The sequence below is a fragment of the Cebus imitator genome, unplaced genomic scaffold (assembly GCF_001604975.1).
Source record: "Cebus imitator isolate Cc_AM_T3 unplaced genomic scaffold, Cebus_imitator-1.0 Scaffold118, whole genome shotgun sequence".
NCBI lineage: Eukaryota > Metazoa > Chordata > Mammalia > Primates > Cebidae > Cebus > Cebus imitator.
Genome location: NW_016107433.1, coordinates 755,335 through 774,196, shown reverse-complemented (window position 1 = coordinate 774,196; position 18,862 = coordinate 755,335). Strand labels below are relative to the sequence as shown.

At 54.4% G+C, this 18,862-nt stretch overlaps 2 protein-coding genes across 2 annotated transcripts in view; one reads left to right on the top strand and one right to left on the bottom strand.

Moving 5' to 3' along the window:
- The window catches only part of ATP6V0D1 (ATPase H+ transporting V0 subunit d1), a 42,970-nt gene extending 42,245 nt beyond the window's left edge, over positions 1–725 (top strand). Inside the window, exon 8 of the mRNA XM_017539312.2 lies at positions 99–725. Within this exon, the coding sequence (XP_017394801.1) occupies positions 99–260 (162 nt within the window). The 3' untranslated portion in view covers positions 261–725. The remainder of the gene's footprint in view (positions 1–98) is intronic.
- A 469-nt stretch (positions 726–1,194) lies between these two features.
- Positions 1,195–7,326, bottom strand: HSD11B2 (hydroxysteroid 11-beta dehydrogenase 2). Its single transcript, XM_017539311.2, has 5 exons — positions 6,934–7,326; positions 2,899–3,111; positions 2,590–2,775; positions 2,347–2,484; positions 1,195–2,156 (listed from the first exon to the last, which is right to left on the bottom strand). The coding sequence occupies exons 1-5, from the start codon at positions 7,196–7,198 to the stop codon at positions 1,741–1,743; spliced, it is 1,218 nt and encodes a 405-aa protein (XP_017394800.1). The 5' UTR covers positions 7,199–7,326; the 3' UTR covers positions 1,195–1,740.
- Positions 7,327–18,862: the final 11,536 nt, after the last annotated feature.

The window sequence follows — 18,862 nt, the reverse complement described above, 5'->3', positions numbered from 1 at the left end:
TCTTCGGGGCCTGCTTGTCAGAGGGAGGCCAACTTGGTGGTTTAGACCTCACTCTGTGGCCATGGCCACCTGGACACTACATCTGCCTGTGTCTACAGGTGAAGCTGAACAAGTTGGCCTTCCTGAACCAGTTCCACTTTGGTGTCTTCTATGCCTTTGTGAAGCTCAAGGAGCAGGAGTGTCGCAACATTGTGTGGATCGCTGAGTGCATCGCCCAACGCCACCGCGCCAAGATTGACAACTACATCCCTATCTTCTAGCATCCGGGCCCAAGGCTCTCAGTTGCACTCGTGCGTGTGTGTGTGTGTGTGTGTGTGGTCTGTGGCAAGCCTGTGGCTCACCTGCCTGCCCAGGGTGTAGCACACTGTCCTAGCAGCTGCCCAGTTCCCCTGACCCTCTTGGAGACTGTTTGTAGGCCTGAAAAGGGGCTGGGCACCCCCCACCAAGGATCGACCAAGACCCCCTCCAGAGCAAGGAAGCCCCCTCAGCCCTGTGTTTACAGCCGATGACATGTTTAAGAAGCATGTGGTCACTTTCATGTTCCTCCCTAGCCTGAGAACCCGGGGGGTAGTGCGAGCCTCCTCTCGCCTCTGTGGGTCACTTCCAGAGCCATGGCCCATGGGAAGGATAGTGTGCGTGTCCTTGGGGCCTGGAGGATGTTACTCCTCACTCCCTCCCTCAGCCCTGCCCCTCTGAGACAATAAAACTGCCCTCTCTAAGCCCAACTGTCTGCTGTCTCCTTTAGGCCCTAGTACTTCTCCATGACTCCTAACTTCCCTTGTGACCCCCACCTTGCTAAGTACCCCTGCCTAAGCCTCCACCCCCCTCCCTCAGTCGGCAGCCCAGATTCTTCAGGGTTGGGAAGTCCCAGGAAGATAGGTCCTTCCTCTGCTAGAGGCTCAGATGCATACAGGCCTGGGGAGCTTGGGTGATGGCCCTGGAGGGACCCCGGCCTCCCTGGTTGCTTCAAACAGTTAGGATCAGAGTCATTACCCCCATTTCACTGTGAGGAAACCCATGATTCTTAAATGATCTGCCTGAGGTCAGTGGAGGAGGGGGAGGTGTGAACCACAGTCTACCAGGGGAGTCCCAGCCCCCATGCTGAGCCCCAGGAGTTGCCACCCTGTCACACGGCCACACCGTATCACTCAGCCAGCCATCCAGTCACTCCCTCAAAACATAGCATCTGTCCCATTCTAGAAGAAATAAAAATTTGTCTTCATTTAAAATGTGGCAATTGGAAAGTAGAGTAAGTGCTTCCCTGTGGCTTAGGGGTGGGTAGTTGGGGCCCTAATTCTTGAGCCAGTCAAGAGACAGTTGGGATTTAGCCCTCAATTGCAGCATTGAGGCACTGGTGCTCAGAAACAATCCTGAGGGGGTCCCCAACCCACCCAGTCACTCCTTAGTTTGCAGACACGCTATCTGCAGAGTCCTGTGAAAGGCTGCAGTGAAGTCTTGCATGAGACTCCCATCCAGCAGAGTTCTCCAAGCTGCAGGGTAGAGCATTGTGCCAGGAGGGTCTGTTTGGGCAGTGGAGAAGTGCAGAGGCTCACTGGGAAACCTCGGCCTCACCGGGCCTGGATTGGGCATTGGCAGTGGGTGCCGGGTAGGGGTGGGATTTTTTAGGCGAGGGTCCGGGACAGACTTGGGGGATCATAATATACTCAGGGTTTGCAGGGAAGAGCCAAGGGCTCATGGAGCCTCCTGTGCTGCAGTGGCTAGGCCACATGTGCACACGGCTTACTGAGTCACTGCTGGGGAAGGACCTGGGCTCAGGTTTGGATCCCGGGCTGGGTCCTTCGGTGGGGTAGCACCAGGCTGGCCAGGCTGCAGTGCTTGAGGCAGGCAGTGACTGATGAAGAAGGTCTGCAGGAAGCGGCGTCGCAGGCCCTCAGGCAGGTAGTAGTGGATGAAGTACATGAGCCCCACGCCCTGGCCGGGGTAATAGCGGCGGCGGGGCTGAGCTGCCAGCAGCGCATCTATGATATCATCTACAACCGGACTGAGGTCGGGCAAGGCCAGGTGTAGGGAACGCAGAAACTGCGCGTTCAAGTGCTCAATGTAGTCCTTGCCGTAGGCCTGCAGCAGCTCTTGGGGCAGACTGGCCAGCAGCAATTGCTTGCGCCGCTCCCAGCGACCCACGTCTTTCACTGACTCTGGGGAAGGAGTGGCAAGGTCAGAGTGGGGTCAGCTAGGGGAGCCAAAGCCAGTTAGATCTATTTAACCCGAGCCAGGTCTCCAGCCAAAACCAAGTACCCAACCAAAGCCATGCCCCCTGCCCCGCCCCGTAAGACCATTTCCAGCTCTGTTCCCTATACCCATCCCACCCCCAGCCCTGATTCCTACCTGTCCTGAAGCAGCCAGGCTGGATGGTGCTGACCTTGACCCCCCAGGGAAGGAGTTCACAGCTGAATATGTCCATGAGCAGTGCCACGGCTGCCTTGGAGGTTCCATAGGCCCCCAAGCATGGATATGGCATGTCCCCTGTGTATGGATTGGGAGTGGGGCAGCTAAGCCTTGGCAAGGGGCTCCCTGAGCTCTCCCCCACCCCAGGGGGCTCCTTTTTGCTCCTGTGGGGAGGGCACTCACCCGCTGGGCTGCCCACAGTCACGATGCGGCCCCTTGAGCTGCGCAGCAGGGGCAGGAGGCCCTTGGTCAGCTCGAGTGTGCCAAAGAAATTCACCTCCATGCAGCTGCGGAAAGTGGCCACCGGAGACAGCTCCACATCGGCTACTACTTCATTGAGGCCTGCATTGTTGACCAGGCCCCACAGGCCTGGGGTCACAGAGCAGAGGAGGGAAGCCTCAGGTCAGCCCAAGAGCAAGCCTCCAGTCCCCCCAGCCCATGTCCTTTCCACCGCCCTGCCATGCCCTTTCCTGGTGGACACTTGCCACTGACCAGTGCTGGTGGTGTGAGCCTTGGTGAACTCTAGCACGTGGCTAATGTCTGCTGATTTGGTCAGGTCCAACTGCAGCAGCCTTAGGCGAGGGGAGCAGCAGGTACGCAGCTCGATGGCACCGGGGCTGTTCAACTCCATTACAGTGGCCAGCACCGTGAAGCCCATGGAGTCCAGTTTCTTGGCCGTCTCCTTGCCAAAACCAGAGTCACAGCCTGGCCAGGGCAAGCAGTCAGTGAACTCCACTGTGGCCCAGCCCAGCCTGAGACAACCCCAGAATCACCAGGGTCTGGATGGGATCCAGGCCCCTGCTTCTCACTATGTTGCCCTGCACACTGAAGCCACCAGCAATCAACAACCCTAACTCCCTCCCCAGGCCTATCTCTGACAGGCTTTGCCTCTCTAGCTGAACCCTGGGCACCAACTCTATGACAGCTGTCATCTGCCTGACTCCCCATGGCTACCCCATCAACATGGCTTACAGAAGAGGAAACTGAGGCCTAGTAATGCTAAGTTGCTTCCCAAATTCATGCAGGTCAAGTCAGGGACAGTCCCAGGCCCCAATATGGTTCTGCTTGCTTGATTTTAGGCCACAGCTCACAGGCACACTATTAGCACAGAGCACAGAGCCTGCCTTCCTTTCTCTCTCTCTCTCTCTTTTTTTTTTTTTTTTGAGACAGGGTCTTGCTCTGTTGCCCAGGCTGGAGTGCAGTGGCGTGATCTTGGCTCCTCCCAGGCCCAAGTAGTCCTCCCTCCCTTCCCTCCCTTCATCTCCTGAGTAGCTGGGACTACAGGCATGTGTCATCACGCTTGGCTGGTTCTTAAATTTTTTTTTTTTTGCAGAGATGGAGTCTCGCTGTGTTGCCCAAGCTGGTTTTGAACTCCTAGGCTTAAGCGATCCTCCCACCTTGGCGTCTTAAAAGTGCTGGGATTGCAAGTGTGAGCCACCATATCCAGCTTCTCTTCCTTTCTGACTGCCAGGCCTCTCTTCCCTTCATCTGGACTCTGAAGCAGCCCCTTCTCTAGTCCTGTCCCTTCCTGCCCTCTTGAAGCCCTTCTCTACCTAAACAGCCAGAGGGATCATTCCAAAAATGCCAATATCCCTCTTTGGTGCAAACCTTTCCAAGGCTGCCCACAGTCCTCAGAATGGAGCCCAAGCTCCCTGACTCAGGCCCCATACAACCTGAGCCCCACCTCCCTTCCCAGCCTCAACACCCTCTACTATTTTTTCAGGCTGGAGGCAAGCTGGAGGCCCATCCCCACTTCACCCAGACCCTTGGAATTCCAATCAGTGGCAACAGGGGTGTTTTCTAAGCCCCAGACTACTTGCCTCCAGAACAGGGACCATGATGGATGGAGAAGAGAACAGACCTACATTTGAATCCTTTCCCACACCCACCAAGTGTGACCGAGGTCAGTTATCACTCTTGGAGGTTTAATTTCTGTCTTTGGTATGTGAGAGAAGAACCACCAGGCAGCGCCAGTGTAGGGGTCTGTAGTACTGATAAGCCCCTGCCTCCTTGATTGTTCCCATGCTGATCCTGGCTCCATGGGCAGCCAGTGAGGGAAGGGGAAAGGCTAGTGAGGTGGGTGGCTTTCTGCCCTGCCCCCCCTGCTCCCACCCCTGGCCCTCAACCCTACCCCCTTCTGAAATAGAAGCTGCAAAGCAACTCTTCTTCCTAATTCCTGGACCCCTCATTACTGTCTCCCCATCTCAGCTCCGTTCCCTCTGCTGAGAACAGCACTGGGCAGGGGGCTTTGAGCAGGGCTGTGTGCGGCTCCCGCCCATGCTGACGACAATGGATCCTTCTCAGGCAAGTCGGCCTTGGAGAGGTAGGAAAGCTGTGTGTGTGTATGTGTGTGTGTGTGTGTGTGTGTGTACACACACGCATGCATGCATGCACTTGCATGCGGGTTCCTTTCAGAGCAGACAGGCCCTCCCAATGGAAATGGACCTCCCAGTTCTGAGCAGAGCTGACCACAGGCCTCCGCTCTGTGGTCCCAACACAGTCACCCACATCTTGCACACCCTCTTGTTTACATCCACACACTCAGATACCTGTAGGTACTTCCAGCCTGGCTGGCTGATCTCACAATGGGCTCAACTCCTACCACCCATTGGCGCACACATGTGCACCTGCGTGCACACAGGCACCTGATCCTCAGCCCAAACTGACCCCACGGCTGAGATCCAGCAGTAGCCTTGGCAAGTGGTTCTCAGAGCATTCTTAGGAGGGGCAGAGGGAGTAGCAGCTCCGGCGGGCCCACGACACAGTGTTCTTGGCAGGTGGGGCCGAGCCTGGTCACCTACTTGTCTTGCAGCCGGGTGTTGAGAGACAGCCCCCAAGTGTTCAGGCCCTGGGAAGCTTGGAGACCTCCTGATGCTTGTACAGGGCAGGTTGGTGGTCCTCTCTCCCCCAACCCCAGCTTTGCAACCAGAGATTGGGGGAGCCCAAGTCAGAGAAAGCATCCCTTCTCTCACCTCTTTCTCAGGCTCAAGGCCAGAAGCAACAGCAGCAGCACAAAGGCCTGAGGTGAGATCTCAGGAAAGACCGCCTGGGTAGGCCTCTAGTACCTGCAGATGGCCTGGGACCTGTTGAAGTGGCTCACAGATTAAGAAAGCAGGAGGGGATCTGCCCTGTCCCCAGAGGCCGAGCCCACATCCTGGCCCCTGCTTCATACCAGTGGTGTCTGTTGGCTTTCCTTCCTCAAACCCCAGAAACTGGGATCCCCTGAGGCTTCAAACTGCTCCTGGAACCTGGGTCTCTCCTGTCCAGCCCAAACACTGCCCCATCTCTACCATCTTTGCTGGAGTGCACGGCCCTTGCGCTTCCTTCCCCCCTACTCTGCCTCAGCAGTCTGGCTTCTTACCTGATTCGTGGCCCCTCCCAAGGAAACAACCTCATGTCCCCCCCTCCCCGCCCCCACAGCTAGACTGGCTGTCCCCTAAAGAGGCCATGTGTACTCCTGCCTTAAGCCTTTGTCCCACATCCTTTCTCTGATCCGAGATACCTTTCATGCTCCACTTATCTCCACTCATCCTCCGAGGCCCCACTCAAGGATTTCCTCCTCCGGAAAGTTCTCCCTGCCCCATCTGATCACACAGGGCCCCTACTAGACTGAGGTCTCTGAGAAGCCAGCTTGCTGGCTGCCCCAGCCAAGGCCCAGTGCAAGGACAGCCCAGAGCACCTGTCCAAAGCCATGGGTGTTGGGGGAGAGACCAGGCTGCCCCTCCCCCCATGCAATGGAGTCAGTGCCCCCTGGCCTTTCTCCCCCTCCCCACTTCCGGCCGGGCCTCCAGCCCCCCTTCCCCTTCCCTCCTGCTGGTGACAGATTTATTCCCTGCTCCAGACAAAGGAGCTCAGCCAGGCAGCCAGAGGCACCTGAGCCCAGCTTTCCAAGAGCTCCTTCCTGGGCACTGAGGACCAGGAGGGCTTGGGGTGGGGTGCCAGGTGCACGCTGCAAACTGCTGCCTCAGCAGTTTGGCAGTGGGTGGCTAGACAGATCGCCGAATGTCCAGTTGCCCCTCATGGTGACCTCAAGCTTTTCTCAACTCCAAGGATCCCAGCCAGTGGGGGATGGGTGGGGTAGGGAAGGTCCCCATCTAAGCTCTGCCCTCTGGCCCCAGGGAATGGGAGATAGGGTGTCTCAGGTGGGGGCGTCAGGCAGAGTTCAAGGGGTAACGATCCTCCCTTCTCAAGGCCTCCGAAGACTGCTCTCTTGGAAAAGGGCATGGCATAAACTCGCAAACTCCAGGAGGCTCCCTTTTCTCAGCCACCAGTCAATTACCTTCTCTAATCTGCCCGCTCCCTGCTTCACCTTCCCTCCAACACTCCCCGTAGAAGCAGGTAGTGAACCCGGGCTTGGGGAGGTGCCCGGCGCTCCCTACTTGGCTCACTCCCTGCACCCAGGGGAGGAGAACTCTCCCAATCTTGCGCTGGGGAACCCGCCTTGGCCATGCCCATGCAGAGTCAGTCCTGTAGTGTAGTCCCGCCCTCGAGCCTGGAGTCCCCGCGCTCCGCGCCCCGCGCACTCACCGGTGATGAGCACCGCGCGAGTGGCCACCGGCAGGCGCTGCGGGCGCGCCAGGCGGGACAACGCGATCCAGCCGGCAGTGGCCAGCACGGCGAGTGTGGCCAGCGGGGGCAGCAGGCGCTGGCACAGCCAGTCGAGCGCGGCCAGCAGCGCCAGCGCCGCCAGCAGCGGGCGGCCCAGACGCAGGTCTGAGCGCAGCAGCTGCAGCAGCGCGCGGGCAGCCACCAGCAGCCAGGCGCCGCCCGACGGCCAAAGCCAGCGCTCCATGGTGGCCCTGTGGGCTGGGGCAGGGCGGGGCGGGGAGGGCCGGACCGGGGAGCTGAGAGAGAGCGAGTCGGGGCCGGGACGCCGAGTGCGGGGAAACACCGGCCTGGGGCGCCGGAGGGTCACTGGCTTTCTCCGCTAGCCCTCGGGCCGAGCTTATAAAGAGCCCTGGGGGCGGGGGAGAGGGCGGGGCGCGGGCGGGGAGGGGGTGGGGCTTTCCTCCACTTCTCTCCCAGCACCCTCCGCAGGGCAGGTGCCCCCCCCTCCCCTCCCCCTCGATCAGATTCGATTTGGAAGAAGCCAGAACGAAGTCCCAAAGTTGCTGCGCTCGAGGAGCCGCCTGGCTGCGAGACTTGCAGGGAGAGGGCCAGTTAGTCCAGCCCGGGTGCCCGGCCTCCGCTCCCCTCCGCGCCCCCACCCAAGCGCCGGGGGCCGCCGAGCCGCAGCGCTCAGGTGAGCACATGCTGCTCACACTTGCTCGGCACACCTGAGGACACGCACAACTGGCATCCCGGTGCCATTTCCTGATCGCACCGCCGCGGCCGCCAAGCCTGCAGGAACACTGCCGGGAACCAGCCGGTTCTCACCCGGTCCCCTCTGCCGCTGCTGCCCGCGTTCACACACGCGCCGCTCTCCCACGTGGTGCGCGGCGCTAGGTCCCTGGTGCACACACCCTAAGGCGCGCTCACCCCAGAGCAGCTCGCGGCCACAAAACCGCGAGCAGGGGCTGGCGGGGAAGCAGGACGACCGCTCCCAGTTCTTGGAGTCTGTGTCCCGTCTTTCCCTTTCCTTCCAGGGCTTACCTCTGAAGACTGACAACCCGACATCCTGCCTCACAAATGTATGTGTGTGGGGGTCCGTGGGGGGTAGGGTGTCAGAGAAAGCACCTAGGTCTCCCATTACCTATGCCCCACCCCTGCTAGCCTCAAGAGCCAGGCCAGTGGGGCATCATGAAGGCAGCCTCTAGGACAGGGTGGTCTCTGCCTTACACACCTGCACCCCCGGGGGTAAAATAAGTGATATGAGTGTGGGTGGATTTTTCTGCCTGCCTGTGTGAAGGTCTCCATGCTTGTGTGTGGCCCAGTGGCCCCCCACCCTGCCCACCCCCGTGTCTGGCACTTTGTGCCTAGCATCCATGCCAGGGCTCTGCCAGGCACTGGGAGTTGGTGCCAGTACCTGGCGGCAGGCGTGATTCTGAGAGGAGTAGATGTGCCCATCACAGAGGGGTCCCTGCTTCCCATGGGCCTCCAGGCCTTGCTCAGTGCTTCATCCCTGCCCTCTCAAGGTCCTGGGAGGTTGTGAACTCTTTGTCACACCTCCTAGCCCTGTTGCTCATTCTCTCTTAGGTGCCCAGGTTCTGCCAGGGTTTCAGGGCAATGCCTCCTCCAAAGCTCTCTCTGCCACCAGACTCAGCCCCCTGGTGGGCCAGGGAAATATGGGGGATGTGGGGGGCTGGGAGCCAGACCCACCTAAAGGGAGAGGCTCTGGGTGGAGGACCCCTTTTGCCCAGATCCACCCACTCCTGTGCCTTCACCTATCCGTCCTCCTAAGGACAGATGACAGGCGAGCCCTGGCTCTGGGAGGCAGGACTTGAATGAGAAGGGTGTGTGTTTGCCTGACCTTGGGTACACGACCTTGCGTGCCTGTGTTTGTAAACACTTGTGTCCATGGGACTCCATGGCTTGTCCAAGCCATTTGGTTGTGTCACTACCTATGCCATGACCCTGTGTGTGCAAGTGAGTACATTTGTGTGCGTTGTGTGTGTTTCTGGTAATTCTCTGTCCTTCGGTCTGGGTCATCCTGACTCTAGAAACTCAGGGAAACATCCTCTTCCAAAGTCACTGATTCCTGTTGCCGTGGATGTATGGCCCAGGCTCGGAGGCAGACACAACGTCCCTGGCCTGACTTCCTGATTTGAACTGTAGAGCTTGGATTGGCCGGACCCCCCAGCTTTAGCCGCCCCACCAAGAGCCTGGCTGTGGTTTCTCCAGCCTCAGTCCATTAAAGTCTTCCTGTTGGAAGTGGGGGAAGGGAATAGAAGCTGAGATGAGAGTCCTGGGGAGCTTTCAAGGTCAAGGTGACACAGAACCAGCACTTGCTAGAGCAGGTGTTGAAGAGTAGGGGGATGGGGCAGGAAGGCAAGATAAGGACAGAGACAGAAGCAGGGTCCTACGCTGTCCTGGGAGGGAACCGTGAAGGCCACCATGGGGAGGGAGACTTGCCAGGAGGCGATGTTGGGATTTGCATTTGGCTGAAGAGTATAGGGTGGTTAGGATGAGGAAGGGGCTGTTTCCAGCTCAGTTTCTGGAACGTCATGCCACTTCAGGCAGAGCCATTTAGTCTTATGGGATTTGGGTCTTGGTGGGACTGGACCATCTGCCACATTTTTATATAAACTACCCCCCACCCATTCATCCCACATCCTAGCCCAGGCCTCCTCCTTCCCAGGACCTATGCTGTAGCTCCTGTGGCCTCCTCAGCCGCCGACCCCTTATGCCTTATTAGGCGGAGATGTTCTAGAAGTACAAGGTGGTTAGGTCAGTCATGGCTGGGAGGAGCTACCCCAGCCCTGTCTGAGGCCTGGTGCCAGGTTGTGCCTGCCTAGGGGCAGAAAACCAGCCTCTGCCAGAACCAGGAGTCTAGGCTGTCAGGGGCCTCCAGGGAAGAGAAGGGGAGAGGGGAAATGGGCAGGAGATAAAGCCTGGCAGGGCAGAGAAATGAAGGGTGACCAGGAGCAGAGCCCCTGAGACACTCGCTCCTAAGCCCTCAGCCCACAGCCTCCCTTAGTCCTTTGTCCCAGCCTCCAGCCCTCCTTGGTCAGAAACCTGGTTAACCAAACCCTTAGCGCTCCCCAGGCTCTGGAGGACAGAGGGGTGGGTGAGAGCATGGCAGGCTGGCTCTGGTCTCTTCCAGCGCAGCCCAGCATCTCACTAGCACCCTCTGCTGGCCTTGTAGGGAGAGCACGGCTCTGAAGGAGATAAAGGGCCAGTAACTGACTGGCTGCTGGATTGAGGAGCGGGGAACACATGTCTAAAGTAGGGGATACCAAGTGGCAGACTCCAAGAGCCCTCACACTCTGTCCTTTGACTGTATTTGGGTTCCTGGAACAGGGCAGTCAGCATTCACTTGTTACCTCTTCCTCCCTCTGTAGCTCAGAGGCTGTAGTGTCCCAAGGAGCCCCCACCCTGCACTCTGCTTCACGCCTTCACCTCCACCACGCCTCCTCTTGGCACAGTGGCAGAAGGTCCCTCTTCCTGCCAGCAGCCAGGGTCCTGGACCCCATTGCTCCCTGGCCTGAAAGACAGCAAACTTGTATTGAGTTCCCACTGTGTGCTGGGCCCTGTGCTGGGCACCATAGATGTAGCAACTGACGACTGTCCCCAGCAGAGCAGTGTACTGGGCGCTGGCCTCACCCACTGGGAACCTCAAGCCCCTATCCCTTTCCACAACATTTCTCTTATGGCCGGGCGTGGTGGTTCATGCCTGTAATCTCAGCACTTTGGGAAACTGAGGCAGGTGGATCACCTAAGGTCAAGAGTTCAAGACCAGCCTGGCCAACATGGTGAAATCCCACCTCTACTAAAAATCCGAAAATTAGCCAGATGTGGTGACACATGCCTGTAGTCCCAGCTCGTGAGTCTTGTGAGACTGAAGCAGGAGAATCTCTTGAACCCAAGAGGCAAAGATTGCAGTGAGCCGAGGTCACTCCGCTGCTCTCCAGCCTGGGTGACAGCAAGGCTCTGTTTTTTTTTTTTTAAAAAAAAGCATCTCTTTTGTGTTTTCTCCTACTGTTCTCAGCTGCGTTTCTCTAAAGTTGTCTATAATCGCCATCACCATGCTCCCCTCCCCGCCTTTGCTCTGGACCAGCTCCCCCTCCTAACCTAGTCCCCAAATCCCATAGACCCATCTCTGGCTTCAGCTAATTTGGCCTCTTCAAAGCCTCGGCCCTGCTGGCCTCTCTTTCCTTTCCCAAGCCCTGTCTCCCTTGGGTGCCTGTGAAGCCACGGCTGCCGGGTTTCCTCCTACCTCACTGCCTCTCCAGCTTGTCTTCCTTGTGGGTGAAGCTCTGGCTTTGGAAGCCTCACCCCGGCCCTCCCCACACCATGAGCTCATCTTTCTACTCACATGCTGGTGACCTCCCTGCTTGCTTTCTGGCCAAGCTCTCCCTTTTGACCACAGGCCCACATGTCCAGCTGCCCCTGGACACTTTCCCTTGGACACACGTAGGCCCCTCACCTCAGCACGTTCAAGGCTGGTCCTGGCAGCCCTCATGCCCCACTGCATCCTCAGACTTCAAGCCATGCACTGGCCTCCAAATCTCTTGCTGTGTCCCAAGCCCTGGGTTGGGTGCAGATACCTCATCATAGCCTTTATAGTAGGTGTCATCACCATTTTCACATTCAAGGAAGTTGAGGCTTCCAGAGGTGAAGGAAATTGTGCAAGTTCTCAAGCTCAAGTCCACTTGCGTTGGAGTCTTGGACCAGCCCCAAGATTCAAACTCAGGTGTACCTGAACCCAAACTCCGGGCTCTTGAGCACTGTGTTAATACGGGGCTGTGTTTGTCACCTGTGGATCTTAGAGTTCATCCTGAGGGCAAAGGAGAGCTTGGAATGGTTTTGAACAAATGAGACCCCCATCCCAGGTGGCCAGGAAATGGATCTGGGGAAGAGTGGAGGCTGACTATATTAATATTATTACTTAAAAAAAATTTTTTTTTTGAGATGGAGTTTTGTTCTTGTTGCCCAGGCTGGAGTGCAATGGTGCCATCTCAGCTACCTGCAACGTCCGCCTCCCAGGTTCAAGCGATTCTCCTGCCTCAGCTTCCTGAGTAGCTAGGATTATAGGCATGTGCCACCATGCCTGGCTAATTTTTGTATTTTTAGTAGAGACAAGGTTTTTCCATGTTGGTCCAGTGGGTCTTGAACTGCAGACCTCAGGTGATCGCCCGCCTCGGCCTCCCAAAGTGAGCTACAGCGCCTGGCCTTAAGTTTTATTATGATTATTACTTTATTATTTTGTTATTATTACTTTTAGTTAGAGATGGAGTCTTGCCCTGTCACCCAGGCTGGAGTACAGTGGCACAGTCATAGCTCACTGCAGCCTTGAATTCCTGGGCTTGAGCGATCCTGCCATCTAAGGCTTCCATAGTAGCTGGGACTACAGGTGCTCACCACCAAAACTGGCTATTATTTTTTAAATTTTTTATAGAGACAGGGATCTCACTATGTTGCCCAGGCTGGTCGTGAACTGCTGGCTTCAAGTGATCTTTGAAGCTGGGAATCTTGGTTCTGCATCCAGATGAGGGACAGAGTAGAGGTCTGTTCAAACAAACAGAACTTGAGGCACCCCTGAACGTGCAAAGGCTGAGTCCCGAGGCAGGTGGACACCTGTGGGCTCCAGCACATTGCTCCTGTAGCGTGGGAGCCCTGGAGGTTGCTGACTCTCCTCCGAGCACCCTAGGCTTGAACGGAAACCCCCCCATTTTTCAGAGCTATCTCATCTGGGCTGGGCAGCTGGAAACCAGGCCCTTTGGTTATGGAACTGAAGGAAACCTCCTCTCCAGTTACCAGAGAGAAGGGGCAGTAAGACACAAAAAGCCAGGAGCATCACTTGTGTTTTCAGCCTGTGTCTGGCAACCTCCTCCAGACTTTTACTGTCTCCAGGATTAAAGGCAGATGTTTGGGGATTGGGGTCCTTGAGTTTGGGAAACTCAGAGAGAGTATGCTCTGCAGGGCTTTCTGGACCAGTCCCAGGGGGAATGCAAGCCCCAGCTGAGAGACTTGGAGGGAGGGCTGGATTGACTCTGGATGAAATCCTTCTAGGATCGGTCTTGTATTCTCCAGTGTGGCTTTGAGTTATTAATAACTCTCTTTCCACAGTCACTGTGTGTCTGTGGCATGCCAGTCCTTGTGCTTAGCTTGCTTGGTCTTTATTTACTATCCTCACGTCATCACTATGAAGCAGGTACTATCATTATCCTTATCCTATACATAAGGAAATAGGCTCAGAGAGGTTAAATGACATGCCCTTGGTCACACAGTTGCCCAATCACACGGCTGTTCCTAATCCTCAGAATCATCAGGCCACATTGCCCCCTGGCCTTCAGCGTACAAGGTTGGCATTATTCAGTGAGCAATACCCAGGTGAAAGGCTACCAAACTTTTTTAATTTGCTGCACAATTAAAAACAAGTCTCTCAATGTTGGAATTAAGGCAACTTGATTGTTGAAACTCATTCCAATGCTTTTCTCCTTACAGCTTCCATCACCCCCATTCAGGCCTTTTCTTGGCAGAACAATTGCAAAAGATACAAAAATTAGTTGCTGTTGGCTGGCTGTTTTAATTTATTTGCATATACATAATTCAGCCCCACCCCTGGTGGCTAATACGCCCCCTGGGGAAACTGTGGCTGTCTTCTGATTGCTGGTGGGGAGGCCTGTATGTGTTGTTTTTTTTTAAATAAACTGAAACCAGATGGAGGGGGGTTTTGTTCACAGCCTTTCCTACAATTTTCTCCAGCAAATTCCTTGAAAAGTCAACCACCTATGAGTGGTGCCTCTTCTCCATGGAGGTCCCTCACCGCTGGTATGCAAATATCCAGCAGGGTTGATATTTCTCAAAGAAGGAGAAAAAGAGCTTTTGGCCCTAGGGCTTTCCAGAATGCAGGGTCAGCTCCTGGTTGCCCCCAGTTTTAGGTCTGTACTTACAGTTAATGTCCTCGCTCTCCTTCCTCGTCTGGGAGCAGGCTGGGGCAGGGGAGTCTTGGGGCCGGCTTGAATCAAATCACCTAGACCAACCACTTGGTATGAACATGTGAATTCCAGACCCCCACCTATACCCCATTTGTAGCACTGACCTCTGCCATGAGACCCCAACTCTCCAGCGGGGTTGGTTTTTGCAGTCAGCCCAGGGGTTATTCCCCTAAAGGGCCCAAGCCACTCCTGCTTCCATCCTGGGAAGACTAGAGAAGCTGGAGGTGGTTATTGAAATATTTTTAACCACCAGCCAGGTCCAGGGCTTTGTGATGCCCCGGGAGCCCTCATTAAGCGATTCCTTGTTCAGAGAAACGAGGCGAGTGCACCCACTGGTCACCGTGCTAGAGGTTTACTATTTTTTTCTCTGGAACGTGAATTGGGCATTGTCGTAGTGAAGTGTGACCCAGTCCCCAAGCAGGGGAGAGCACTTCTTTCCCAGCTCTGACCTTCATTCCTAGCTCAGAATACCTTTCTTTTGGATCCCAAGCTTTTTCAGATAATTGTGTCAGGTTACATAAAGCTCTGAAATATGAACACTCAAAGGCAATTCTGGTGAGAGCAGGTCTGAGAGGTTTCGGCACATAATTTGCTTTAAAGTATTCGAGGGAAAATTCAGGTGTCTGAGTCCAGCACATTTTTGAAATAAAATAAGAGCAGCCAACAACTTTGCATGGATGTGCCATTCCCCATAGAAACGAGCAAGCAAAAAGACAGATTTCATACTGAAAGGAAATACCCCTCCCCAGGGAGGTTGTGCAGGGGCGGGGAGCGGGGTGGGTGAGGGGGAGAGAGGGGAGTCAGTTGCAAAGAGAACAGCTTGGACCAGGCTGCCATTAAAATAGAAATCTTCACTAGCCAGGATCACTTTTTTCCCCCCTTTCTGCATCTTAGGTGACACGTAGTAAATACAAGACTTCAGTTTTCCAAGAAACATAAAATAAAAACTGAATTACTGGCAGAGAAGCTTTAAAATTTTTGGTTCCTAGGACTCTGCGAGCACATTTTCCACACAGCATGATTTTTATTTCATTTGCCTCTGAGGGGTGGCCCTCCGGCAGTTCTGTTGCATAAGGTACTGTTTCCAAACACCTTGTCCCCAACTGGTGACACAGAGTAAGTTTTATCTAGGTCTGAGAAGAGTTCTGGAAGGGTGACATTGTGTTTCAAGTCATGCTGGTTACAATCAACAGCAGGAAGGTTGCTGCCGAAGATCTTACCAAGGAAGCTGAGAGAATATTTTAAATACCAAGTGGCACTTCTTTCTTAAAGCACAAAGTGGTCGTAAAAACCACTTAACAGGGAAAAAAATTAATGGGAGGAAAGAGCCTTGAATGCAGCAATTAAAAAAAAAAAAAAAGCTTTACAAGGGACGTGGAAAAAACAGATTTACTATGTTGAAGAGATGGGATAATACAGGAAAGTCCATTTTTTTTTTTTTTTTGGGGACGGAGTTTCGCTCTCGTTACCCAGGCTGGAGTGCAATGGCATGATCTCGGCTCACCGCAACCTCCGCCTCCTGGGTTCAGGCAATTCTCCTGCCTCAGCCTCCTGAGTAGCTGGGATTACAGGCACACGTCACCATGCCCAGCTAATTTTTTGTAGTTTTAGTAGAGACAGGGTTTCATCGTGTTGACCAGGATGGTCTCGATCTCTTGACCTCGTGATCCACCCGCCTCGGCCTCCCAAAGTGCTGGGATTGCAGGCTTGAGCCACCGCGCCCGGCAGGAAAGTCCATTTTTACACAAAAATAATTTGGTTATTTACACAGGCTCCAGGGAAGAATTCCTATAAGTAGTACCATCCTTTTTAATTCCTCCATGCATTCGACACACATTTCTTTCTTTCTTTTTTCTTTTTTGAGACAGAGTATTGCTCTTGTTGCCCAGGCTGGAGTGCAATGGGCACAATCTTGGCCCATTTCAACCTCCGCCTCCCCGGTTCAAGCGATTCTCCTGCCTCAGCCTCCTGGGTAGCTGGGATTGCAGGCATGTGCCACCTCCCTGGCTTTTTTAGTAGAGATTGAGTTTCTCCATGTTGGTCAGAACTGGTCTCAAACTCCCAACCTCAGGTGATCTGCCTGCCACAGCCTCCCAAGTTGCTGGGATTATAGGTGTGAACCACCGCGCTGGGCCTTCTTTTATTATTATTATTTTTAGAGACAGAGTCTTGCTTTGTTGTCCAGGCTGCAGTGGTGCAGTCAGTCATGGGTCATTGCAGCCTCGAACTCCTGGGCTGCAGGGATTTTGCCCTTCTCAGCCTCCTGAGTAGCTGGGACTACAGGCATGCATCATCATGCCCTGATAATTTTTTTTTTTTTTTTTTTTTTTTAGACAGAGTCTCACTTTGTCGCCAGGCGCCAGGCTGGAGTGCAGTGACATGATCTTGGCTCACTGCAAGCTCCGCCTCCTGGGTTCAAGCAATTCTCCCCCCTCAGCCTCCCGAGTAGCTGGGACTACAGGCGTGCGCCACCACACCCAGCTAATTTTTGTTTTTTAGTAGAGGCGGGGTTTTACCATGTTGGCCAGGATGGTCTCAAACTCCTGACCTCGTGATCCACCCACCTCGGCCTCCCAAAGTGCTGGGATTACAGGTGTAAGCCACCTCGCCTGGCCTATGCCCCACTAATTTTAAATTTTTTTTGGTAAAGACAGGGTCTTGCTATGTTGTCCAGGGTAGTCTTGAACTCCTGGGCTCAAACAATCCTCCCACCTTGGCCTCTGAAAGTGCTGGAATTACAGGGGGAGCCACCATACCCAGCCTCAACCCACATTTCTTGAGTGCTTCATGTGTTCCGGGCCCTGTGCTAGGGAAGCAGGGGATTAACACACACTGTTCTTCCCCTGTCTGACTGGAGGGGCAGGCCCTTATCAGATCATTATATAATCAAGGAGCCCCGGACAGAAGGAATGAGAAAGCAGAGTCCATGGTGCTATGGGAGTGACACCTCTATTCTTGGGGACCAGAGAGGGCTTTCCCAGAGAAAATAAGCTTCCAGGTAATGTGAGCTTCAAATGCAAAGGCCCTGGGATAGAAAGAGCTGCAGTCAGCCTGAGCCAGGGGGCATGCAAGGTCTTGGAGACTGCGGTGGATGCAATGAGGAGGAGGTTTCAATTCTAATTTCATGGTATATGGAAACAACCTCTCCCTAAGGAGCAGAGAGTGTTGTTGAGGGTTATAAGCAGGAAGTAAAAGAATCCGCTTAGTGTGGGTTTTTTACGTTTTGTTTTTGTTTTTAGACAACCACAGGCTGTAAGGAGAATGGACTGATAAGGGTGGGGACAGGGACAGGGGGCACCCCCCCTGAGCCAATAAGCTGGCCAGGGCAAGAGATGCTGGTGGCCATGAGGACATGCAAGTGGATGAGCTGAGTCATCCAAGACCCACTAGGGAGGGTACTATGACCCAGATGAAGTGGGCCCAGAGAGCGGGAGCTGTGGCTGATCATCTCCCACCCAGTCTAGTTTGATAATTAAATTTAATTCCACTCATACATGACATGGACATTATCATTTCCTGGTAGAAAGACAAGGATGGTCTGGATGGTAGGCACCCATGATTACTACCCATTGAGCACTCTTTGGGTGCATGGTCACCTTTTCAGGCCTCATCACAGCCTTGGGCAGTAGCTATTGTTACCCCCATTTCACATACAAGCAAATTGAGATTATTAAAGTTAAAGAATTGGCCAGGCCTGGTGGCTCACGCCTGTAATCCCAACACTTTGGGAGGCTGACGTGGGCGGATTACCTGAGGTCAGGAGTTCGAGACCAGCCTGACTAATATGGTGAAACTCCATCTTTAAAAAAAAAACAAACAGAATTTATGGCTGGCTGCCGTTGCTCACACCTGTGATCCCCAGCATTTTCAAGGTGGAGGTGGGCGATCACTTGAGGCCAAAAATTGGAGACAGCTTGGCCAACATGGTGAAACCCCGTCTCTACTAAAAAAAAAAAAATTATGCTGGGCATGGTGGCTCATGCCTGTAATCCCAGCACTTTGGGAGGCTGAGGTGGGCTGGATCACCTGAGGTCAGGAGTTCGAGACCAGCCTGACCAACATGGAGAAATCCTGTCTCTACTAAAAATACAACAACAACAACAACAACAACAACAACAAAACTAGCTGGGCGTGGTGGTGCATGCCTATAATCCCAGCTACTCCGGAGGCTGAGGTAGGAGAATTACTTGAACCTGGGGGGTGGAAGTTGCAGCAAGCTGAGATCGTGCCATTGCACTCCAGCCTGGGTGACAGAGCAAGATGCCATCTCAAAAAAAAAAAAAAAATTTACTCAAGGTCACCATCTCATAATTGGCACCATTGAGATTAAATCACTAACCCGCCCTGGGAGAAGTGAAGAGTGCCAGGAACCCTGGGACCACATTGGCTCTAATTATGGATATATCTGTTGATTCAGGCCCAGGGTGCGATGAGCTGGCTTTGCCCCTGTGGAGTCTCCTCTGGCAGCTCCAAGGAGCCCTATAAGTCAGTTCACACTCGTGTGTGCACACCTGGAAAACCACAGTTGGCCTTTTTCTCCCCGTGGCCCTGGGCTGTTCTATCCTGGGCAGACCTGCCTTGCGAATCACTGGCTGCGGCTCTGGCTAGGAACAAGTCCTGCTCAAGGGGCTGACTTCTATAAAATGCATCTCAGATTTTCATAGAAATTGGCCAGGTTGGGCAGGGGGTGTTGTCAGTAGGAGCTGGAACAACACTAGGTAAAGAGAACCCCGTGGGAAGAGGCCTGAGGGTGAAAAGAGATGTTGCCAATTCCAGGAGCTGCAGAATCGTCACAGAGGACAGGAAGGAGCTCCACATACCAGAAGGCTGCCCAGCAGGGCACTGGAATCCACACTTTGTCATTTCAGTTGATCTTAAAGGCAAAAGGGAGCTCTGGAATTTCTCTCTCTCTCTCT